The sequence below is a fragment of the Lissotriton vulgaris genome, chromosome 2_2, assembly GCF_964263255.1.
Source record: "Lissotriton vulgaris chromosome 2_2, aLisVul1.2, whole genome shotgun sequence".
Classification (NCBI taxonomy): Eukaryota; Metazoa; Chordata; class Amphibia; order Caudata; family Salamandridae; genus Lissotriton; species Lissotriton vulgaris.
Window position 1 is genome coordinate 195,027,427 of NC_141688.1, and position 25,836 is coordinate 195,053,262.

The 25,836-nt window shown below is 45.3% G+C and overlaps 1 protein-coding gene across 1 annotated transcript in view; it reads left to right on the plus strand.

Moving 5' to 3' along the window:
• The window catches only part of TPCN2 (two pore segment channel 2), a 236,195-nt gene that overhangs the window by 133,523 nt on the left and 76,836 nt on the right, over positions 1-25,836 (plus strand). The window contains exons 7-11 of the mRNA XM_086959528.1: positions 4,639-4,711; positions 15,790-15,889; positions 18,208-18,273; positions 21,350-21,414; positions 24,830-24,933. Coding sequence (XP_086815654.1) covers positions 4,639-4,711; positions 15,790-15,889; positions 18,208-18,273; positions 21,350-21,414; positions 24,830-24,933 — 408 coding nt within the window. The remainder of the gene's footprint in view (positions 1-4,638; positions 4,712-15,789; positions 15,890-18,207; positions 18,274-21,349; positions 21,415-24,829; positions 24,934-25,836) is intronic.

Here is a 25,836-nt window from a genome sequence, read left to right on the forward strand (position 1 = left end):
ATCCCTTTCAGAGTCTCTTTTAAACTTCTCTGTCTTACTTATAGCGCCCTGAGGGCAGGCCCGACTGATGCCTTGGGTTCTTTGCTCGCTAGGTATGTTCCTACCAGATGTCTTCGCTCGCTAGAGCTTAATCAACTGGTAGTCCCACGCGCTAGGATGGCAAGATGGGGGAGCAAGGCCTTCTCCATCCTTGCACCTCAACTTTGGAACACTCTTCCCTTGGAGATCAAACTACAGCCCTCACTTGATCTTTTCAAGAAAGCTCTGAAAACTTGGTGTTTCTCTAAAGCCTATCAGTGAGCTCGTGTCTCTGTTTGCCGCAGCTAATTTCTTTTTGAGTTAGGCGCCTTGACGCCCACTGGGCATAGTAGCGCGTGAATAAATCACATTTCATTCATGACAAGGCACTATTTTCTTCATTTCCAATAATTCCATTTTACTTAAGGGCGTGTATACAAATACGCGTTGAAGCGCACCCCCCGGAGTCGTCTGTACGGGATGAACTTCTCGTAAGGGATTCTGTCTGTCTATGTGAAAAGGATGGCTTACTGGGGGTGGAACGGGAACAAAATGTGGAGTCAAAAATGTTCTGTATTTATGACGTTGTTCAAGAATCACATTAATCAAATCGGTATCTAGGCCTCTCCATCTATTCAGGAGTAATTCATCTAATATATTGTGTAGGGGACCTGGATCAGAATGCTGATTCTCATATAACATAATGATATGCTGGATCATGTACATACCAGCTAAACGTTGTTCAGTTGGAGTAAGACTCAAAAATGTTTGCGCTACTGAATCATCTTTATATACGCTGTTATTATCAGCCCACTGTACTGCGGACCGTGCTATTCTTGTTCACGCATTGTGCTAAGTTCATGATAACCTATTCTTTCTTTCAGTATTTTATCAGTGTCTTGGAATACATGTTCAAGAGAAGATTGTTCTGGTATTCGAGAAAGGAACCGTTTCTTGTTTTCCAGACGAATGGATCTGTCAAAAGAATACTGTTTAGGGAGTTTCACTCTACCTACGTACGCTATTGTCTCTTGATTTTCTAATTGATTATCTGTTTCTTCCTCCTCTGAGGATTGATTCTTGTCTGACTCTGCTTCCCTTCTTCTAGTAACTCTTTTTCTCTAGCTTTTTCGGATTCTTCTCTGCTTCTCTCTGCTTTCCTGATTTCCTTTTCATTTAGTCTATGCGCTTCTTTACGCCATAATTCTATGGCATCTTTCTGGGATTGTCTGGCTTTCTTTTTCCACAATGCTTCTACTCTCATGATGCAATCAGCATCCCATGTCCCTGAGACAGGCCATCTATACTTTTCTTCCAGACCCTTAGTGTAGTCTGCCCATAAATCTAGGTACAGTATGGCATCTAAGCCATGTTTATTATACATAAAATGTCCAGGAGTGTCCCTAGGCGGAACTGGAACTGCTTCTTCTAATATCCCGTTCCTGGTCCCTATCTGACGTAACTTTGAAAACAGCGGCATGGTCGGATTACTTTAAACGTGGACACAGTAAAACACAGTAATGAATAGCAAAACAATCATTCATACCACAACATTAAGACACATGCAAAAAAAACATGGTACCTGATACATAGAGTACACATAAAAGCGAGACTGAAACTAGAGTTGCAACCCTAAAATACTGAATCACTGGATTACTAGATGCACTGCTAAAACAGTACAGACAATACCGGTCCCATAAAGAGACACGTCATACCGCATCCACCTAAGTGAACGCGTTCGGACCAGGCCTGTGTACCCAGACCTGTCTTGACCGGGAACAAATTAATGAACCTGTCTAGATGCGTTCCCAACAACGGTACTCACCGGGAAGCAGAAACTGAAGGCCTCGGAAACTGGACTGGACTGGACTGCGTCAGGTGACGATTCTCCTACGCATGCGCTTCGGAACAGGTGGGCCTCTGGACACCTCGGACTTTGCTCTCTCGACTAGGGGCTCTGGTCGGGATCCTCCGCATTCCTCACCGCCTCGTCTGGATGCTGGGCCGCAGTCACCGTCTCCTCCGTAGGCCCGAGGGAGAATAGCAGGAAAACCCGCAGAAGTGCACTTGTTCCGTCGCAGCTGTAGAAGGGGTCAAGGCCTGCGGGACATCTCCGGCGAGTGGGGAAGGGGGGGGTTCCTGTTCGGGTGCCAAATTATGTGGTAAATTAATTTTACCTAATCATTTTTCCATATAATTATCAATACAAGACAGCTCATTCAAATGAGAGGCAGAGTCCGTGGAATCTGAGTCATACGGGCTTTAATTGAATAATCCTAGAGGATGGGACATCATGTTCCGTCACCTCTAAGGTTCAGGAAGGGACATTCAACTTTTTATTAACAGTACACATTATATATAGTAAAACGGTACAATGGAAACCAATACAGTAGGCGTAACAGGTAAAAAGAGATAAGAACACATGTGCGTAACAGGAGGCGTGTAAGAAGGCGTACACATGGGCGTGCACTTGATATGTCAGAGAATCGTCACATGAAACGTCACAAGTGGGTGGAAGCATGGAGAAAGTTGCAGAATCAGCAGAAACCTATAGCCTATATGCGCGCGCAGCTAGCATGACGTGAAGCTGGGGAGAACTGGGGACTTTGACTTTTGCACGAGTAGAGGAGACTAATGTCTCGGGTGTCAAAACGACCTGTACCTATAGCATATCTGATATCGTATGTTTTGAGGATGTAGTGTCTGGAGTAAAAGGTCTCTCGGGCAGGGGCCGTTCAACACTGAATGCGAGTGCGTGCATGCGGATCTTCATGGAGAGTGCGGGGGCCATGGGCCTACCATGGTAACGGGAGCAGTAAATTACTTGCATGGAGACAGGAAGGCAGGGCCCTTTGCTCTGCAGCCGGGAATATGTTTACCTATTTCACTAGACTGGAATGTGTTTTCGAGGAGGCTGGACAGATAACTTGTAGGTAAAACATCTTGGCAAGCGAACCAGGCCGAGCCGGGCACCGCTCGTCTGAGGCAGGAAGTAAGGCAGAGGTCAGGGATGCATACCTAACGGCAGCATTCAGAGGGAGAAAAGAACTCAGCCTCGTTTAAGGGCCTAACACGACTAGGCCAGGAAAACGTGGACGAAAACGTGAAACTGCACCATGTAAATACGTTGGCATCATAGGCCTAGAAGCCTAATTAACAGGATATTTATGCATGGCTGGATAGCTGACATGTTAACGTTGGACGCAAATGTATTTGCGTCCCTCTAGCATGTACGGAACAGAAGTTACACAACATACAAGGAACATGGGTGCATGGATAGGGTGCGAGTTGGGGGACATTTTGGCTACCTGAAAATTTCTATTACCTCAGGGTCTTAGTAGGTGACAAATACTTTGATTTTAAAAACAATAACAAACCACAGAAATGATGTCATTGGTCAGTGCTAGCCGTGATGCATGCTGCATCTTTTTTTTGTGTCCAGCATTGGGAAATCCTCGAGAGCAATATGTATATACTATGTGATTTAAAAAAAAAAGAAAAATATGCAATGTAATTGACGTAACTACAGAGTTTCATTGAAGCAATTACAGTGACGGTGTTAATGTTTGTTATGGACAATACACACTAAAGTTAACCAATTTTGTAAAATAAGTAATACAGATAATTATTTGTAATGTGTCTAATTAAAATTGTCTCGCTCACTACTTTAGAGGTTAATGTTTAATAAACAAATTACAATAAGGAAAGCTGAGGACCCCAAGCTAGTTCCATGTCCCAGTCCCACAATAGCGCCCTTACTATGCGCTTACACGAGTGGAAACTGCAGAAAGTATTCAGAACCCTCTGTACATCCACTCCAGGCAGCAGCGTTTAAAGGTACTGCTTTAGGGTCTGGGGGTGTCTCAGAACCCTGCTCTCAGTCTGAAGTCTTGATCCACCCACCCTAGAAGCGGAGCACCCATTTTCTTTGCTTGCACGAAGGATCATTATAAACTTTCTGTTCCTGCAGCTCCGTTCTTGGTTGCTGAGCTCAGCAGTAAGTAGGTAGGGCAGGGATAGCAAATGGCAAGCCAGGGGTAGTAGCTCTTACCTCTAGCTGTCCTAGTCTGACATTCATGGGTCAATGCTGGAATGTAAACAGGTCACTGCAGCACAAGCAGATCTGTGATCAGGCCATTTAAGCCATATTGGCGTGGTCCATGGCGCCAAATGTATCATGCACCTCCCCATCTTTAAAGGTTTTCTCACGGTGAGCGTTTTTCTTGGATAGCTAAACACACGTTTACAACGGTGGCAGTTTTATTGAGCATCCAATTTAAATGATCTAAAATGGTGGCCACTTATGTGGGCAATGATGACTTCCGGTCGACGATGGCACAGCGAGTCATACTACACATATGATCAAAGCTCGAGGATATGACATTGTTTTAAGGGATACAATTCCAGGACACACCCCTAGATGGAGGAATAATGCATAGTTTGTGGTTGTAGACGACTTTTAAGTTGCGTAACTGTTGTAACCACTAAGTAACTAGTTTCTTATTAATGGGTGTGAAATTCCAGCCTAACTATCAAACCTGCTTTGAACAGACTATTCCGCCAGCCTCGTTGTACAAGAAAATGACGAGTAAACAGTGTTTGTGTTTTTTTCATCAACAGTGTCATGTTGCTGCTTGCACTTCACCTCTGCCTCTTCACCATGTTTGCCATGCTGCTCTTTGCTAGGGAAAAGGTAAGTAATCCATCATCGTTTCTTGATTTGTTGAGGATTGTCTTGTGTCTTAGACTTCTCCTGAGGCCGCCATTAAAAGGCATGAGCGAGTGTTGCCTGGGTTTCAAGCACCTTGAAGTGCCAATTCTGTTTATTTCGGTGCTTCTGGAGGTTCGCAATAGCAGGGCATTACAAAACTACCTCTGCTAAATGGAGATTAATATATGCCAAACTAGAACTACTGCTAGCCCAAGTAGCTTTTCAATTCCGATATCAGAATTCTGAAAGCTGCAGAAACAACACAGATCTCTTCACTTTCACTCAAACGCTTCAGCTGCTAAAGTTTGAGCCAATGAGGAGTAACTGGTGGTGGGGGGCGGGGCTGGGGGGAGGGAGGAAATCAGACGTGGAATTGCTACTTTCACAATGTAGAGTCTCATTTCTTAGTGGTTCCTCAGAATCCAACTCGCAAATTGGCTGAATTATTCTGACCCCTGGTGCTCAGGTGCCCGCATTATCATACCTGGCCCTCGTAATGAGTCTTTTTGGTACAACCTTACCTCCACACAGCTGGGGCTCTGTATTCACCCCGTGTCCTTGTGTTACTCTTGACCATGCACCATAAGAGTCTTTGAGCCAGGTATTAAGTGGCGAGCCCTCTTAGAAGCTGGTTAACTGTGGATGGTCAGCTGGAATCCAAAATGGGTTTGTCTAGGTGTGGTGGCAGGATGGATGGATGGATGGATGGATGGATGGATGGATGGATGGATGGATGGGTGGTTGGTTGGTTACAGTGGGCCATAGTGGGAATGGAAGTGAAATTGCATGTGTGTTGGTATTGGTAGGCTTCCAGCTGGAGTCTGATATCGATTTAGCAACCCCTGCCACCCTAGGGACATTTTATCAATTTTTCAGGAAAACACAAACACTATCTTGGTAGCTTATGCAGGCCTGGGAGAATCATTTCATGACATGAGTGGTGAGAGGCGAAGGCAATACAAGTTGGTGGTTGTAGCACGCTAGCGCAAACCATATGTCACTAGGTGTTTGTGGTCCAGTTGAAGAAAGCAAGCAGCAGTGGGCTTTTGTAGCTAAGGATCTGAAAGCACAGAGTTGTCTATAGTGGGGCACAGCTAGAAGGAACATGGTGGCTCTTGTAGTTCTGTAGATGAAGCACTCTTCTGTTGGGCATGCAGTACAAAGCGGAAAGCACACTACACATGGCTGTTTTAGGCCATAGCAAATGGCATACTTTGGTTGGCTGTGGTTGGTTAATAGCCGTGCGGTCACATCGGTTGGCTGGCTATTGCAGGTCAGGTGTTGTATGTGAAACCAACCCCCGTTTGCTGTGACAGGTCAGTGTCCGTATCTAAAAGCGTACAACAACTGACCGTTGAAGGTCTGAAGCTGAAAGGAAAGTGCACCCAGGCTGCCTATTGTAAGCCAGAGTCTGCAGTTGAAAACACTCACCTGTTGGCTGTGGCTTGTTAGTAGCTGAAACCAGAACTCAGTCTCATGTTTCACTTCCATATCTGGAGCTGGGAGCAAACCTCAAGTGGCTATTGCAGGTGAACCGCCTTTGCTGAAATGGCACAAGAGTTGGCTTTTTTGGGGTCACAGATGAAAGCACCCACAGTCATAGATGCAGATACCCGGATTAAGACACTGCACACGCTCTACCAGCTACATGACCCTTAGGAGAGGGAGGCCTCATTGATCTGGGTCTTGGGTAGAATGGTGAGCTACAGAGTGGCTTAATGGTAAACGCAAAGCCTGCGGTGAAGAATTTAAACTCAAAGGTAATTCGGTAAAACTAGTGGAGTGCCTCTAGCAGTCCTAGGACGGCCTTAAAGTGCCTTTATCACTCACTGTGCAGGAGGCCTCAAGAGGAAGCTTTTCTTTCTTGCTTTCTTTTTCTTTTGTAAATACCATTGCCATCTGCCAATAATTTGATCTCGTGAAGAGATTGGAGAATATAAATGGAAGTTTAATGCCACTTGCACAGGAACCAAGGAGGCAGCAACTAAGACACCTGCTGCATCACACTCTTGAAGAAGAGATCAACTGCAGCAGCCACAGGAAGTGGCCCTTGAAACAAACGGGATGAGCTACATGCCAACATAGAAGTGTATGGTAGAGATTGTAGGCATACTGCCCACGCAGTCTTTCCATTGGGACAGATATTTCAGTAAGACTGATAGTAGGGATAATTTTATAGCCATTTTAAAGAGCATAGCCTCAAGGATTTAGCTTTAAAAGCTTTAATTTGACTGTCCCGATGGTAGCATGGTAGGCTTTAGATTGATGATGAGGTAGATTTTTTTTTCTTTTTTTTGTTTGTTTTTTCAGCACACATTTAGTGTGAATTGTGCAAGGTAATGGCGAGGTGCTCAGTGGGAAGGTGTTTGTCTATCTGTATTCTTTCCTGGTCCAAAATAAATGTAAAGGTTCAGTCTTTGGGTACTTGATTGCAGGCAGTAGCTCCATGTTGTGTGTAAATTCACTTGTCTGGGCTGCAGTCCTGTCCATCAGATTTATGGAGGGTTCTGTGAATAGGGTGGGCTGCAGGATATGCCTGCCGGGTGCGCGGATTTAGGTCTGGGTGCGCCGCAGCCTTTAAACATTGCAGGGCAGCAGGCCTTTTTACATGAGCGGAAAGGAACACTGATTATTACCTGCTATCTTCAAGATGGTTGCTTTTAGCGTAGCTGGATAAAGCCATCCTTTTCACGTTTTACGGAACCCACACAAAGCTGTTCATACAATTGCAGAATTTATTCTCAATGCTAAATGCAGCTTCATTGGGGTGTGAGGGGTGCTTTTGTTAATAGGGAACGGAAAGTGAAATCTGGAGTTTTAGAAGTTAATTTGGGTTCTCGCTGAGGTAAGTCATGTCTGTGGCCAGGGGCGGATTGGCAAGGCGAGCATTCGGGACTGGGCCGAAGGGCCGGTGCCTCAGTGCCCTCTGTGGGCCGTTTTTTTTCTCCCCTGTCCCAGTCCACAGAGAGTGGACTAGGAAAGGGGAGAAAAAAAAACGGCCCACAGAGTGCACAGAGACAGAGACAGAAAATGAAAGCAGCCTCGCTGTGAGGCCAGACAGCGATTGTCAGCTGTGGGCTCTCCTTCACCCCTACCCTGCCAAGTAATCAAGCTGAGGCTGGGCTGGGGAGGGGTGATTGTTTGCAATAATCGGCCTCCCTGGGGGCCAGGTGTTTCTCAGGCCTTTGAGCCATTTGCACCTCGGCCCCCTGCCGCCCATGCAGCCCAGAAACGGTGTTAGTCTTAACACCTCGCCCACAGCCCTTCACATTCAGGGCATAGTGGGCGAGGAAGAATGGGTCTTGCTGTGGGGGCCTGGTGATGTTTGGAATTTTTTTGTTTTATTTATTTATGCGATTTTATATAGCGCGGACTTTACCGGAAGGTGTCAGAGCGCTTCACACAAGGAACAGCAATAATACATGAGGAGAAAATTATAAGTGGACAAATTACAAAAGCAAACGTTAAGTTACATGAATCAAAAGTGACAATAGTGAGCAACTAAAATACAAGAGGAGCAAACGATACATTACAGGAGGAAAAAGAGATATGTGTGCAGGTTACAAAAGCGTACAAAATACAAGTGGAGGTATAATACTGCAATTAATGGCAGACACTCCAGCACAAGAACAAACGTTACGTAGGCAATGGTGGCACTTGTGCAAGTATCTAAAGAAAACAAAAGTGAGAGGTAGCAAACAGTGTGTTACAAGAGAAAAGTGATGTGTGCAAGTTAGAAAAGGGTACCTGTTGCGTCGTAGTGGCAATAACGACCGACAATTCTTTATGTTTAAGAGCTTTATTTTCTACATCCTCTCCTGACCCTGTCCCTATTCTAACTGCCCGGTTCCTGTCCCCTGGCTCCTCCCGTTCCTGCTCCTCCCTCCTAGCTCCACCCCAACCACTAGACTACCCCATGCAATTCTACATCTCCCCCCTTCTTAACAAAATGAACTTAGTTTCCACATTATTTGTAAGTCTTCAATCCACCACACGGGTTGACGAACAGCTTGTTCTTCAAGCATCAGTAGAGTCGAATCCTTGGTCGTCCTGACTTTGATCAGCCTTTCCGGTGTCTTGGCCACGATGTCCTTAACCGCAGGAATGCACTTTTGAGAATGCAACCCATTGCATGTGGGCTGCTTATTATTCGGTTCCGCAGTTATCGTGGTTCTTTCTTGTTGTGTGACTGCTGCTGGTTCAGCTCGGCAGTGACCGTCTGCCTTCCTTGGTGACTCTTGGTCTATTGCCGATTGATCTCCTTCGGGAGCGGACGATGGGCTGATCTTCTTCTGAGCTCCCACCTGTGGAGTTGTTTCTCTTTGTCTTGTCAGGTTGGGAACCGCACTGTTCTTCTGTTCACCATCGGTCAGGTTGGGAACAGCACTGTTCTTCTGTTCACCGTCAGGCATGCCAGACATTAGCGTATTATCTGACATGGGTGTCCTGTCTTGATTCTTGGACTCATGTGCTGCCTCTGTTTGTTTCTTCCCTTCCCACTCGTGTTTGAGGCTGGCGAAACCCTTGACCACCCGGTCATGTGTCTGTTTGTCTCTCATTCGGTGGCAGTTCATCTCTGTCACTACGTTCGGTCCTCCCCGCGGGGTGACGGGGTAATCCTTTACCACTTGATAGATATTGTCCCATTTCTTTGTTCTCCTTCCGTCCGTTCTTTGAGTCAACCTCTCTGACCCCATCAGGGGTGACGGTATATTATTCATGTCTTGAGGTGGCGATGGCTGACGTGACGTGTTGTCCTTTGGTTCTGTTGTGCGTCCGGGTGATTGATGCCATGGCTGTGGTCGGGACCATGATTTTGTTGACCCAAATGATCGGACAGACATGTCTTCCGACTCGGAGGAGTTGGTTGCCGATTTCCTCTGAGGACGTTCTTTTGAGGGCGTCGTGACTGATATGTTTATTGAGTTGGCATTCTGGGATGACATGCTCCTGGAGTCGGAGTTGTTTACGGAGCATTTCCGTGGGTATGTTTCCTTTTGTGTCCTCTGTGTTGTTGCTGTGGGGGAATCGTTTACGTCATTAGTTTGGTCTCGGAGCATTTGGTCTTCACCCTTCCCACGGGACATCAATTGTCTCTTCTCCGCTTTCTCGCTGACACGGGACATCAATTGTCTCTTCTCCGCTTTCTCGTTGACACAACTGTCTGTAGTGCACATGCCTCTCCCTTTCCGGTGTCTGAGTGACTTGCTACTCCTCATGTGGTTGGTTTCTTTTTCTCGCTTGTTGTTTGTGTTAACGTCCGTGCCATTGGGGTGATTTGTCTCACTGCTTGATGCTTCCTCGGACTCATCTGTAGACTTTAGTGCATGGCGGGAGGATGGCCGGGGTTGTCCGCGTGCTGGTTCCCGGCATTGACGGGATAGGTCCCTTCTTCCGTAGGTCATCTTTCTCACCTTCTTGTTGAGCAATCTGCCATCTTGTCCATGGGTGTGATTTGTCCTGCTTGACACTTCATCTGTTTCATAATCGTTCTCGTCATCAGTTGACGGACTCCTTGAGGTTGAATAGCTTTGTGAGGTTGTATCAGTGTCCTCATCTGTTGACTGACTCCTTGAGGTTGAATAGCTCCATGAGGTTGCATCCGTACCGCTTTCGCGATCCTGATTCATCCTGGTCTTTTGTGATGGTGACTTGGAGTGTTCCATGACGCTCTGTCTCTGGATTCTTGACTCTGATTCGCCCTCCCTCTTTTCAGCTTTGTTTGTTACTTGGGCCTCTCCCTTAGGCATGAGGGGTGCCTCTTTCCAGACATCCATGCGTCTTGCATTTGATTGCACGTCTTTCGAGGAGTCTTTTGCTTTTATTCGCACTCCAGCCTCGGCCCCTCTGATGATTCTCTTTAGCGACCATTGTTCCTGAAGAATCTTGCGCTTTGTGTCTGCGCTTGAACAACCTTCGATTATTCGGAGCCGAACTGCTTCCTCATTAGTAAATGTGTTAAAGTGGCAACAGGGTACCAGACTTAGTAACCGGGTAATGAATCTCGGCAGTGGTTCTCCTGGTTCCTGCCGCGCTGTATGGAAAGCGATGCGAGCATGATCCACTTCCACCAGTGCATGAAAATGGGCACGTAGCTTCACTTGGAGTCTTCCATAGCTCTCTGTGTCCCTTTTGGGAAATGATCTGATTAGGCGACGGCCCTCATGACCGACTAGCTGGAGGAGTAGTGTCAGACATTGTCCATCCCTTTGTTCATCGATTGCATCAAGAAAATCGTCCAGGGAGTCCAGCCACCGATTCCATTCGAGACCCAGATTCCGAGTGTCAGTCTGTATCACTGGGGGTGGCACTTCAATACAGGGATTAGACCGTTGAGTTGCTTTTCCCACTGCCATGAGGGAGGAAGATTCTGATCTGCTCTGATTACAGGACTGTTCACTCTGCTCACTTGTTTGTCTTCACTTGGTGCCAAACGTCTACTTTGGCGCTTGTCTTTGCTCGTACTTCTTACCTTCGGGATCTGCATTTGTTTGTGCTCGCTGACTTCGGAGCTTGTGGTCATCCGTGCTTGTTTATGTTCAGTGCAGTCTTCGCTTGTTTCCGGTACCGACTTGTGCTTGGCGCGCTGTGAATCGTGTAGGTGCCAGTGCTTGTTGCTGACAGTTGCTTTTATTCATTCGCTTCCTTGTCACCGGTATTAGTGCGTGTTTGTGTTCACCGTTTACTTTGCTTGGCTATGGCATTTGTTGGTGTTTATTTCCTCTGGCCGATGCGTAGTCTTTCATTACGCCTGCCACGGCTTGTTCGCTTGTGTGGATCAATGTTTGCTTCTCCTCTTTTGCCAACATCCGTTCATTTAAGGTTGCTAAGACTGATTCCTTATTGTTCATTTGTAGGTAGCAATGCTTGTTTCATTCCTATTACTGGTGCTGGTTTGTTAAAATTACTTCGATTCATCACGCTCCTTGTTGCTTGTATTAGTGCTCAATTGTGCTCAAGATAGTCTTCGTTTGTTATTTGTGTTAGCTCGTGCTTGTTTCATTTGTATTTCCGGCATCTGCTTGTGCTTGTCTACAAATTGCACTTTTGCATGTACTTGTGGTTGTTTACTTGTTTAGTCTCGGGCGTCGACTCGTGCTTGTTTTCTCTTTACCTTCGTTCATGATTATTTATTGTGAACCCTTGCACTTGCTTCTGCTTGTTGCGGTTTTACTATTGCCTTTGTCTCTTGCAATTACCAATGCTTGTTGGATTGCTGCCACTTTGAATTTATCAACGTTTGTTCGTTTCGATCCACCAGTGCTTGTTTCCTTCAAGACTTGCGGTTGCTCGTGTTTGTTTGCACGTGAAATTTGCATTTATTTGTGTTTGTTTCTTGCTGAACCTCTTGCATGTGCTCGTGCTTGTTTGATGACTTTCTCTTGCGTTCACTCGTGCTTGTTTTCTTGGTGCACCTCTTGCACTTATCTGTGCTTGTTTTCTTTTATCCTTCCTGCATTTGCCAATGCTTGATACACCATAGGTGCCAATGCTTGTTTTCATCGAACTGGAGATTGCCTGACTCCAAAATGGCCGCTTCTAGGCCTCGAAAGGGGATTGGTGGGGACAGCCTGACTCCAAGATGGCCGCCGCGCTTGAAATCTCGTTTCCCACGAGATTTGGCTCCTGCACCGGGCATTCAACCACCGGTAACTTCAGACACTCACCGGTCGGGCAAGGTCCACGCAGGAGGTCGGGCCCTCGTTTCCAGGATCAGGATGTCTTCTCAGCGGGTAGGACCGGGGTGAGCTCCCGACGTCGCTACCACATCTCCGCTTCCTCACGCATCTGGCGTGATCACCGCCAGCGCGCGAACACCGGCCAGGCACGGAGCTTCACGCTAGCTCAGCGCTCCACACAGCTTTCCCAGCCGCGGAGTTTCAGGTAAGGTGGGGATGGGCTCCCACTTTGTCTCTCTGGGTCCCGCACTCAATTGGCGACAACTTGCTGAGTCCCACGCATCGGGGGTGAGGTCCCGATGTCGTGTATCGCTCCAACTCTGTCTTTCTGGCGCTCGGTAGCGCTGATCAGCAGGGCTTTCCCGAGGGCACCAGGCAGCATCAGGGGGCACTCCTTCGTGGATTATGGCGGTAGGCAGAGTCGGGGTGAGCTCCCGACTTCTGCTCGTTCAGCGCGTGCCAACTTGCACGCATTGGGGGTGAGTCGCGTTTTTGGCGCGATCGGACGCACCTCTTCTCAGTGCTCCAGCGCTTCTTGTTTTCCGCTCCTTCTGCGCTCTACACAGTGGCCTAACTGTGGAGCAGGGCATGTGCTGCTGGCCTCTCAATCTAGGCGGCAGCCTCGCTTCCCACGGCAGCGTTTCTTCCTTTTCTCACGCTGCTCGGGACAGGGCACTCCTTCAGGGTTCTGTGGGTGGCAGATGCGCCAGATCCCACCCTCGTCGCCAGCTGTCGCGTCGTAGTGGCAATAACGACCGACAATTCTTTATGTTTAAGAGAGCTTTATTTTCTACATCCTCTCCTGACCCTGTCCCTATTCTAACTGCCCGGTTCCTGTCCCCTGGCTCCTCCCGTTCCTGCTCCTCCCTCCTAGCTCCACCCCAACCACTAGACTACCCCATGCAATTCTACAGTACCATACACAGGTACAAGGGTAATACTACAGTAAATGGTAAATACTCAAACTGCCAGAACACACTCGGAAGGCACTTCCCATGCAACAGCTTCACCTCAGCCTCCCCCCTGGCTACCTGGCTACCTTGGATGACCCAGAAAGCTGTGTTTTGTGCTCCCCTGCCAGGACATTTTCCCAAGGCCGGGAGGGTTGATTAATTTACTAATTGCAGGGGCCTTACCTCTGTTCATGTGCTCCTGAGCTGAAGGTCTGGGGAGGGCTGAGTAGGTTAGTAATAGCAGGGGCCTTGCTGCTTTTCAGGTGCTCCTGTGCTGGAGGGCTGGAATGATTTTGTGACAAAAAGGGGCCTTGCTATTTTTTTTAGTTGCTCAGCATGTAGGCCATTGTCACCTTGGCCCTGTGTTGTGTGCAAGAACAGTATCCTCCCACTTTCATTCCTTGTCTGTGCAAATGGTGTTTCATGAAAGGGCACGCCCCTTAAATATGGGCCACGCCTCTTGAATGTGGGCCACTTTTTTCATCAGTGCCCGGGCCGAATTGTGATCCCAATCCGACCCTGTCTGTGGCTTCAAAGTTATCATAACATGGAGGGTTGATGGAGGTTTAAGGGCTGGTGGATGAGCTAGTGTACTACAGACAAGCACACACCACAGAGACGCATGAAGGTTTCCAGTTAAGTGTTCAGGGGAGATTAGGGCTTAAAATCGGTTGCAAGTCCAGGCTTCTTGTGGCACTTGGAAGAGGACGTGTCCAGTTTTTGGGGCACGCCCCCTGGCGGTTCTAAGGTGAGGGAGAAGATAGTTGAAAAGACCTATTTCAAAGCATTGGACATGGCAGATCGGTCTACAGGAACTTTCTAAATGTCGACCGGTCTCTCCAACCTATGTTAGACACCAACAAATGCGGCTCTCCACAACACAGAGGTGAACCCCAAGGAGCAGCAGACATAGCACACTTCAGCCACCTACATACGCTCCTGTTCCTTCACCCTCAGTTCCACTTTGGGGGCACTCTCCTAGTCTACTATCTTCTCCCTCACCTTAGCACCGCCAGGGGACGTGCCCCAAAAACTTGACACGTCCTGTTCCAGGTGCCACAAGAAGCCTGGACTTGCAACCGATTTTAAGCCCTAATCTCCCCTGAACACTTAACTGGAAACCTTCATGCGTCTCTGTGGTGTGTGCTTGTCTGTAGAACACTAGCTCAACAACCAGCCCTTAAACCTCCATCAACCCTCTATGTTATGATAACTTTGAAGCCACAGACATGACTTACCACAGCGAGAACCCAAATTAACTTCTAAAACTCTAGATTTCACTTTACGTTCCCGAATTACTAAAGCAGCCCTCACACCGAATCTGCAATTAGCATTGAGAATAAATTCTGCCATCATATGAACAACTTTGTGTGGGTTCCGTAAACCATGAAAAGGATTGATAAATCCAGCAACGCTGTCAGCAACCACCTTGAGGATAGCAGGTAATGATCGGTGTTCAGTTCCTCTCATGTAAAAGTGCCTGCTGCCCTGCAATGTTTAAAGGCTGCGGAGCACCCAGATCTAAATCCTTTGAGGCGCATCGGGCAGACATATCATGCAGCCCACCCTATTCACAGAAAACGCCATGAATCTGATGGACAGGACTGCAGCCCAGACGACAAGTGAACTTGTACACTACTATGGAGCTACTGCCTGCAATCATCAAGTACTGAAAGGCTGAACCTCTACATGTATTTTGGACCAGGAAAGAAAACTGTAGTCGGTAAACAAACACCTCCAAACTGAGTACCACGTCATTACCTTGCACAATGCACACTAAATGTGTGCTGAATAAACAAACAAACAAAACAAGAAGAAAAAAAACCTTCCTCATCAGCAATCTAAAGCCAACCATGCTACCATCTGGCCAGTCAAATTAAAGCTTTCAAAGCCAAATCCTTCTGGCTATGCTCTTTAAAATGCCTATAAAATGATCCCTACTATCAGTCTAACTGAAATATTTCTCCCAGTGAAAGGCTGCGTGGAGGGTACACCTACAATCAGAGAATATGCTGAAAAATCTTATTGTCATTTGAAATGAAGTGTTTCCTGGCATTTCCTAAACCTTGCCAGCATGTTTTGTGTGTTGTTGCGTTTTTGGTGAGTCTTTAAAATGTGTGGTTCTCCACCTCATGCTCCTATTTTCTTGATGCAATAGTGATAAAATATTGAGGCAGAATTGGACAAAAAGGCAACCTTCCATCCTGCAAACACTTCAACGTAATGCCTCAGCTATAATGGCTTGATGCTTTATGAAACCACGAGCAATGATGTTGCGGTGCTTGGGGGGCTGCTCTGTTAGCAGAAACTCGGGTTAATGCTTTGTAAATGTGGATTCTCGCCCATTACTGCGAGTGGAGAGTGAGACCTATGTTGTGACGAAAGCACCAACGTTCTACTCTAACATGTTGTTTCACTGTGTGCACAGGATGCTCAAATAGACAAGGAATGGATGGGATTTTTCCGCAACTTACCCGATTCGATGACCTCTCTCTTGGTGCTGCTGACAACGGCAAACAACCCTGATGGTGAGTCAAGTGTTCCACGTTGAGCCCCAACGTGTTGCCTGGGCGGGAGAGGACACTCAGCTTTGGATGAGTCATCATTTTAAAAATGATCAATGACATTTACAGAAAGGTCCTTGTCAGTGTCATCACAGTCACTGAACACACATTCATGCCCACTTTGTGTCCTTGATTGCAACAGAATGTCACCCAGGCACAGCGTTATCTTACTTGCAGATGTTTACATTTTATGCGCCCTTTACTTGAAGTCCTATGTAATATGTAGTTTATTGTAAAGATACTGTCCTTGAAACAGTTCACTTGAAGTCTTCTACTTAAGCACACGATTCGCAATGAGCGGGTGGAACAAAATAAACAGTAACTTGTCCCTCCATCACAGGCCTTTGCTCACAAGGATGTGACCGAGAAAGGGACATGATGGGGAGAGGAGTGAGAGGAGAAGGTAGCAGAAAAAGTACACTTTGAATTCCTGCCTTGACCTTATCTGGGTTATTGTGACTGGTTGGAGACATCCCGTGGACATTAAAAATAGTTTAAACCACAAGTCTTGGGTACCCACTCCCACCTCTTTGTTTGAGCCCCACTTTAAGTCCAAGTTCCAACAGCTCACCTGCTGAAGACCCTTAAGGAATGTTAATATATACAGGCAGCATTCACTGGGGTAAGAGAGAAACTTATAGATTCCAAAAGCAAATCTATACAAGTTACAGGGCCAACTGGTTGCGCGTTCTGCAAGGGCGAGGAACGCTACGAAACAAGCATGATCTAAGTATTTAGTCATTCCTTTAGTGCGTTAGGGACCAGTTCCGCTATTTTGTGCTTGGATGGTACTGACTGAGAAAGGGTTAAGCACACATGTAGTAACTAGACATGTTCATCCACTTACGCAAGAATGCTTCGGGCGGAATATTGGGGTTTCCACTTTGGAGCAGCAACTGATGACCCATTTTTACCAAATTTAGAAATATAGGCTGACCAGTTACACTTATTGTCTTGTACATTTCCATCTGTGATTGACTTCACTGGTACTCAAGAGTTTGCTAACGAGACCAACTTCAAAAATTTACAACTGTAGAACCCCAATGCACCCAGTATTGCACACAGGAGCCAGTCTCGTCTGAGAAGTTGCGCATAGTTGAAGGTTGGGTGCACAGCACTATAGCGGCTAACACAATTACCCCACACTATCTTTGCTTATTGGCATCTTTGAAATGACTGGTGAATGGTAAGGGTATTAGGGGGGTATGGCATGTGTCTGTCTGCTATTCGTGTGCTTCTAAACCCAGGGTGAAAACCTGGTTGTGAGGCGAACTGCAGTTGTGCAGCACACCTGAACGCAGAAGACCAATGCACAGCAGTGCACAGGCCCGAGCAGACGTGAGCTCTAGAGGTTTGTAAAGTCCTCTTCATTCATCTGTTCAAACATAACTGGAATGCACCAGTGATTACATTATGCATCTGACTGTTTAGCAGAAAGTCCAGACGGGTAAAAGCATTTTAAGTGGATTCATGCTTCAACAAGGGTCTTAATTTGTAAAAAAAAAAAAAAAAAAGCCTAGTCCCTCATCAGGTCACTGCAGCTTGCACCACCATTGCCCCTTCCAGAACTGCCAATACCAGCACAAACAGACTACTAATCGTCACACTTAAAAGTGTGATAACACCAGGCCCCCAAAGCTTTAAAAACTGCCTGGGTGGTAGGTATTAGTAATTTTTATTGTGTATTGAAATAATATACCAACTGTTGTGCTGATCTCTAAATTTAACTGACAGCGCCACCTTGTGGCAGACTGTCATAAGTGCCGCTGCCGAGCCCCGGAAATCACCGGCTCAAATTACACACTGGAAGAAATCAAGTTGAGTCTAACAAACCAACTGGCGAAAAAATATAGAACACCTGTCTACTTTGCAATGGTTTGTCGAGATGTAGAATTGATTTATTGTAACTGACCCACAGTTTTTGGGTGAACATGTAACTTTTGGAGATGACCGTATAATCAGAAACACCCTTAAATGAGAGACTTGGGTTCTAATGTGACCGACCAACCACTCCCTTCATTATTTTTTTATGCTTACATGGATTGACTTTACTACACAATGACTGGTGCTACACAGCAGTTATGTGGACTTTAAATTAAGTTTCTTTAGTCTTATAATTGGGGGACCTAATTACCTACCTGTGGTTTCTCATATTTCTGGTACACTTTCTCAAGTGTTTCCCATTGCCACAAACATAGTAATTAGTGCTTGAATATTTCGGATTTTTCCACTCACACTGACTTTAGAACAGTGTAACTCCTTTGTTTTTCTCTTCCTTGCAGTAATGATTCCAGCGTATTCCAAACACCGAGCATATTCCCTCTTCTTCATTGTATTCACAGTCATAGGTAAGACCTGTGTAATTGTTGCTCAATTCTTTTTGTGGGCGTTTGTTTCTTTTTGTGCATGTCAGCTGTACATAGATCTATATTGTTTTGCAGAAATCTACATTCATAACTTCTTTGAAGGCCTGCTTATTTGGGTCCTAAGGTCCCACAAAGACCTCTCGACGTCATATTTTTTTTTTCTCTGTTCAATAGAACCATAAAAGGTACACAAATTTTTTTAATGCATTAAAAACATGGCAATTAATTAAAAAAATATTACCCTAGAAAATACAAACTCGTTTTGGGAATTACAGTCCAACAATACTAATCTCCCAATGTTTCAAAATCCATAAAATGAATAAGTTAATAAAGAAGCACCCAAAGCTAAAAAGATTTACAAAAAGTAAAGTAAAAACGTACGAAAATAATTTAAGTGGAACATCAGTGAAAAAAGAATTTTAAGCCAATAATGAGTACATTTGAGCTACACAGGTAAGTGTGCAATAGGTGAACTTGCTGTTTAGAAAATACATTTGTCTTAATATACCATATTGCCGACAGACACCTCAACATATCTGTGCCTTCTTTTGAGACTCTGCAGGCCCCACACTACTGAAATAAGCCATGCAATACAAAAACTCTCCCTTTACTCTCGACCCAGTCAAGCGCACACCTACTAGCCCATACTGGAGTATGGGCTAGCATATTCTTCCATTAAGAGTAGCCTGAGCAGAGGTGGCACAAAGCCAGTTGTAGACCTGCTGGACTTTTATTACAGTGCGAGACCCCAAGAAGCCCCCTACTTGATGTAACGTGTTCTCTATCCGTGAAATGGCCATTCATTGATTCGCCAGCTGCCTTTGATGTAGCCACCTTACTAAGATGCTCTAGAGGTAGATGCAGTAGTTGCCACGGTTGCTGTGATGTTACACCCAGCTCCGCGTGAGCTAACCAGGGCGCCAATGAGTGTGTTTCGACTCTGCAAGGCAATATGCACCTTCCACTTTTAGATTGGATATTGTTTAAACACAAAATGTATCATCAGAACAGTATACTGACTTTACACGTGTGCATTTCCCGCTACTGTTTCCTCAAATGCTCTTTATTGGCCTAATACTCTACTGGACAGACTTTATAAAAATTTGCCTCAAAAGACACCATGCCAATACTGAAAAATATTTTTTCTTTTGAAAGAACCTGTCCCACTATAGTAGAGGCATGCTTCACCATCAGGTCTCATCCTGGTCTGTAAACACCAGGATGGTTGAATAGTCTATGAGTAGGTTTTTTGAGTGTTCAGAAATTTTGGCGCTCAACTTCTCATGGTAAAGTATTAGGTTGTTGTGGTATCAAGGTAGGTGCTTCTTGGACAGAGGAAAACCTTAACCTCTGTAAAGAGAAGAGGTACACAAACCTCCTTCTTCTGATTGGGCAAGGATCCAGAGCACACTATACGTATCTAAATGATATGCTCATGTTCAGGTATTCATTCCTTCGGGATAGATCAAACCAAACGTAAATTTTCAAAAGTTTTTATTCATCAACAGTGTTCACCCTTTGGGAATCACTGTGCCTGTCACTTAAGCCTACACGTGTTTCATCACAGCATGTGGCTGTGACTCTTCAGGGCTGATCCTAATGATCGAGGCACGTGGTCGGGGAACCGGTGATAATTCCAACCCGGTCCTTATCGGGTGGTTTACTGTATAAGGGTCACGGCACCAGTCGGTATGTCCGGTTGCCGTCAGAAAATTGTTTGACTGCGAAGTTCACAGCGGATAGTTTTCATTTAACGGTAATCAGGCTGTGTTCAGCCCGTGATAAAGCCTTGTGCCGCTTCGGTCTCCAAGTTCCCGCACTTAAATGAAAACTATCCGCTGTGAACTTCGCAGTCAAACAATTTGCTGACGGCAACCGGACATAACACCAGGATGGGTTCGACCATATATTTTAGGTAGCACTTTGAACTGGATGGTGATCAGTCATTAGGGTAATGGGACAATAAAATCTTGCCCCCAATTTGGCATTTTCTTTGAACTGTACCGAAACAACCCTTAATAAAGCGATACTGTGTTTGGTTTGAGATATTTTTATCTTGGGTATCCCAGCTGTGAAAAATATTCGAACTTCTCCTATTGGTGTAGCCTTTTTTTCCTTCCTTCTTCTGGACCAACTATCCTCTACTTGGTGGCTTGCAGAATGAAAAATGATACTGTGAATGTAACAATAGACAGTGTTTAATTTTGTAAAACGTTCTCAGTCGCGGGAAAGGATTTTTATGCAGTGCTTATCCCAGTTCATTTTAAACCTCAAGAACATGTCCAAGCCTGGGATGCCCTTCCTGGGCCATTCAGAAAGCTATGAATGGGACAAGTCTTAAAGTTCATTAAAGCTGCTAAGATGGGCTCTTTCAAGTTTCAATACAAGTTGGTCCTGACTTTCCTCCATGGGATCACTCAGCTTCCATCGCTTCCGCAATGAAATTGTGAGGGGTGGAGTCAATGGTGACAGGTACACGAAGCAGAACACAAACCATTCAACAGCACCATTCTTAGAAAGATTTCTGTATTTTCTCAAACATGTTATGTAGATCTCATCTTGAAGGTCACCTGACTACTCCTTCCTTTTAGCCAGCATGCTCTTCCCACACTAAAAAATGTTTTCACTGTCCGCACTGTTTTCCTGTTTTGACTCACTTATATAAAATTTGAATTAAATTTAACCAATCGGTGCTCCTCTCAGATGCTCAGCCACCCGTACATACCCTGTTGCTTCCTTATCCAACTTTCACCTCTCCGAGTGGGTAAGTGGAGTCCATGGTGGCAGGGTCACACCTCGCCGACCCTGCTCCCATGTATGTTTGAGCTGAAAGTAGCCTTGGTATTGCAGGAGACCCATCGATCTCAGCATCTATTTGCTTATCTGGGGACAACAAATAAATACATTGAATGTTTAAATGAGGGCTGTCATGGTGGGTAGTGTCCTGCTCCTATCACTGTCTCTATAAAATGAGTTGGCTACATCCTTTGTTTTTGACACTACTGCAGATTAGTAGGAAGAACATTTCACCATAGATCTTCTCTTTGTCTTTTTTAAGGAAGTTTGTTTTTGATGAATTTGCTGACGGCCATAATATACAACCAATTTAGGGGTTACCTGCTGGTAAGTTGCATTTTTTATTGCAATCCATTTAATACGAGTAATAAATAAAATATTAAAGATCACCATGTCAAAGCATCAATAAATAAAACCTGTGCTAGGAGATATTGTAGTAGTGATCATGACAAATCACTGCTTGGGTAGGATTTCACAGACGTTTTGCATTATTTCCTTCTAAACATTTTGTGATAGCCTGTTATTAATGGTTGGAAGCTGCATGAGGTCTTAGACCAGTCCCTGCAGCCAGGTGTAGGCCTATGAGGACTTGTGGTGTATTACATGGTGTGGTTGCTCAAATTAAATACACTCTGGAAGCCAGCTTGGGTCCAGTTAGCTCATCTGCTAAACCTTAGCTCAACCTGGGAAGCTGTGGCTTTCAGCAGTCGGGCTTAAACACAGGATCAAGTATAAGGCATTTAGAAATACCAAAACCATGAAATAAGAAAGCCACATGAAATGAAAAATTCAGCACCAATTTATAAAAATAAATGTTATTTATATGAATGTTTAGACACCAAAATAAACAAAATCCACCAGAAGTTTTTGGAGATGCAGATTTTTAAGTAAAATGTAAATCTCCGCTTTTCATTCACAAATGGTCACAAGCAATGATAAGAGCAACTATAAAACTTTTAAAGAGTTGTTGGTTTACCTTGGCCCCATTAGGGTGCCCTCATCCATCCGGGGGAAGGTAGGAGGGTCAATGAGGAGTAGTAGGACAGTTGCCTTGGCACAAAGGCTGTCTTAAGTCCAATTCTTGGCACTACGGGCTTACCGCTTTAGACAGAGTGGTCCTGATGCAAGGAATGCTGCGGATACTGTGTGGTCGATGGTGGTTTTCGTAGGACTAATCAGGTGATGGTATAAGTAGGGCAACTTTGGCCACACAGGTTGATGTCCTTCGTAGTCCTCTTTGGTCCAGCCAAGGTCCAGTTCCCACTCGAGCACTGTTTTCTGGTCACAGCGAAACAAGCAGTACCCTTTGATGAAGGCTAGTGTCCATCTTGGGCAGCCAAACTGCATTCTGATTATTTTCCCAGGTCCAGTGGTGTCGGATACCAGTTTTAAGCATTGAGGCTATGTTTGCACTGCACAGTGGCAGTCAGCGGCGTACTAGCGATTGTGGCTACTCACTGACCAGAATGAGCTACTTCAGCTTTGGTGACCCTGCTGCTGTAACAGTAAGTCCAGCAACTGACTCTTGAAGTTCCCCTTTTGTCTGGGGCTCACAGTAACTTTTCCATGAGCCAGGCACCACAGGCACAGTCCTGTCTTTGCTAGCCCAAGTAACAGCAGGTGCAAGCCTGTGGTTGGTGCAGCATCTCTTGTCAGTTCCAGGGGACAATAGGGCTGTCCTTCTTTGGTACTCTGTCCAGTCTGGATGTGGTCTCGGGTCCAGGTGCCAGGAGTGCTGTATTTATGCCCAGAAAGTGCTTTTCTGGACGTTGCGGTCATTAGCCAATGGGATAGTAGGATCTTTTCCCACCTGATACTGCGCTATTCTGTGCACTCCCATAATGGCAGAATCCTCATTTGGTGTGTGGAGCATGGTAGCTCAACTTAGAGGTAGACTACACACCGACAAAAGATGGTTAGGCATCTGGTCTCTCCTCTCATGTTGGACAGGTTGGCGTTGGGGAGAAAGGGCAGCCCCCTCATGTGTCCACCATTAGGCCTTCAAAGGTTGCTTCCCCTTTCAAGCTTGCCTGTAGAGCTCACACCCAATGTGGCTTCCTGCCAGAGAGGTGGACCCCTCTTTCAATGGCAGGCTCCTGGGCCTTCTTCACACTTCTTCCCAGGAGGTCAGACGGCTGTCCAGTAGCCAGCATCCGTGTTTGGCACCAGAATATTTGGGCAACATAGTGACCACTCTATAAAAGAAGCATGGTCTTAAGTTACATTAAATTTGACTTGGACATTAAGTTGGGTTTAATGTGATAAGTGTGATATCTTGAAATACCAATTTTAGTAGTCCCATTCAGGAGTAGGCACAGTTGTGTGGTTGGTGCCTTTTCACAGTAAAAACGACAATTTGGGGTTTTTACTAATAGGACATATAAAAATGTTTTCCTGCTTTTTAATATGCGGTACCCAGGCTTAGGACTCGATAGGCCTGCTTTAGGGGTGGCATGTATGTATTTAAAATGAAGGTCTGGGCTTCACCATACAGTTAAGTGGAAAAGTTAACAGTTTAAAAGTGCTCTGACAGTCTGGGGTGGCAGGCTCAGAGACATGTTTCCACACAGTCTCAGCCAGGGTGGCACAATGAGTGCAGCATCCATGGTGGAATACAATCACTTGCAGGCTGTAGGTATGCCTGGCACCATATACTAGGGACTTATAAGTAGGTGTCGTTTATGCCAACTGGGCATATCAAATCTAACATTACATTCTTCAGGGTCATAGCACTGATGTGTGGTTAGCAGGCCTCTGGGCACTCGGAGCAAAAGACCAGCAGTGTTCACGCAAACAGGTGTTTCCTTACTTTGGTGATATTGACATTTTTGCTAGAGGTTCTGAAAAGACCCTGTGCTCTGAGACCAATCTGTGATACGTGTTCCATATGCTATGCGTACTGTAAGGACATGTCTAAGTTGTCAGTATTTGTATGCTTCTATGTCCCTCTGCTTATATTCCCTTTTGAGTGATTATAGTTTCATCTGTCATCTTTTTCTCCTAGATTTCCTCCAGTTTACTGATTCATATTCGGTCCCTTTTTTTAAAACCCAGAACGTTGCCCCCGTCTCGTAGTAGGTCGCTGTCCCATGATGGTTTTTTGTTTATTTCCTATTTCAAACCTATATACCTTGTTGCAGTTTTCCAGGTTCCTATCACTGAAGAGGATTGTGGAGGAAAGAACTAGAATAGAACAGAAGGGGTACCCCCAAGGGTTACCACATGCCTGTTGATCTGCAGAGGGTCCATTCTTTGTATTTTTTGGGGACGAGGGAAAGCGCCCATTTTTCGATCTCCATTAACTGTGAGGCCATGTAGTATTTTCTATGTCTGGTAAGGCTATGCCCTCATCATGTGCTCCTGTTGTGCTTCTGTGTCGCTATTCACCCAGAAGCACAGTTTCATGCTAAACATATTGCAATATGTCACTGAAATGTTGATCTCAATCTTTTGTGTTCCACTTTCAGATGTGATTTGTTAGGTCTTTGTACTGCGTTTTATGCAACCGCCTCTCATGGCGAGCAAGAGTCCCTGGCTATGGTCTGGTTCTGCCTTCATGTTCTACTCGCCTCCTGGTGAAATCCTGTGTGCACCCCACCTCATATCCCATTTCCCAGACCCATAACCTTTGAGCTGTCCGACTTGGTCCTGGGGAGAAAAACTTGGGCTTGTTACAAGTCTCTGTCAAATGAGAATGGAACCCAGTCAGTGAACAAGTTTTCCTTTTTCCTTCTTTTTTCAGAAATCTGTTCAGGCTTCCCTTCTCAGACGGCGCCTGGGGATAAGAGCGGCTTTCGAGGTGCTCTGCTGTCACACTGAGGCTCTGGGGCAGACCAATAGCCATGTGTAAGTGGTAAAAATCCTTTTATCCAGAAGAGCCATCTATTTGTCTTTCCAAACCGTAGGACCCCCTCAGGTTTCTATTGTCTCTGCTGAAGGAGTACTCCTGCAATCCTCTTGCACTCAATTGTTTGTCATTCCTATCCTGTCCAGCAAACAATTGCATTTCTTCCTTCTTCCTCATAAAGGCTATGGCCATGCCTTGATTACTCTTATCCATTAATTAGCTGCACACCTTCATTCATCTCCTGTAATTAGTGACCTCTTTTCCTCTTCCTTTTTCCTCACACACAATCAAGGGACACTCTATCTTTCAGATTATTTACACTCTTACACGTTCCCTATTATTCCTGGCAGGCACACCGACTTTCCCGAATAATTGGGAACATTTTAATTTTCCTTTATCTAAATCATTGGCGTATCCTATGTTGACTCGTCGTCTTTGTAGAACCACTGAATTTACACTCCTCAGTAATGAAGTCAGCATGTATTTCCCCTTCTCCTTTTTTTTGGGGACATTTTCATTATTAAATCTTTTCCTTTTCTAAGTCATTTTGTAATTTTCATCTTTCCGTAATGGACCTTCTACCTTTCATTTCTTAGTAAAAAAAAAATTGGCTCTTTGCTGTCCCTGTGTCTTCATTAATCACTGATCTGTCTCTCCTCTATCTTATTTACATCACATGGCACTTTAATACTTCTTTGCTGCTTGCATACTAGATTTCTTTTTTTTTATATAAATATCATTATATACTCTTCATTTTTATTTGTTTCTAAGGTTTCTCTTTATTCTGCAGTCGTATGCTCTTTTTATCTTCCCTAGATTCTATCCTCCCCATTAATAAAGGACTTCATTTTCTCTTCTCCAATACTTGGACATGCATCTTGCATGTTTCTATAGCATTCTTA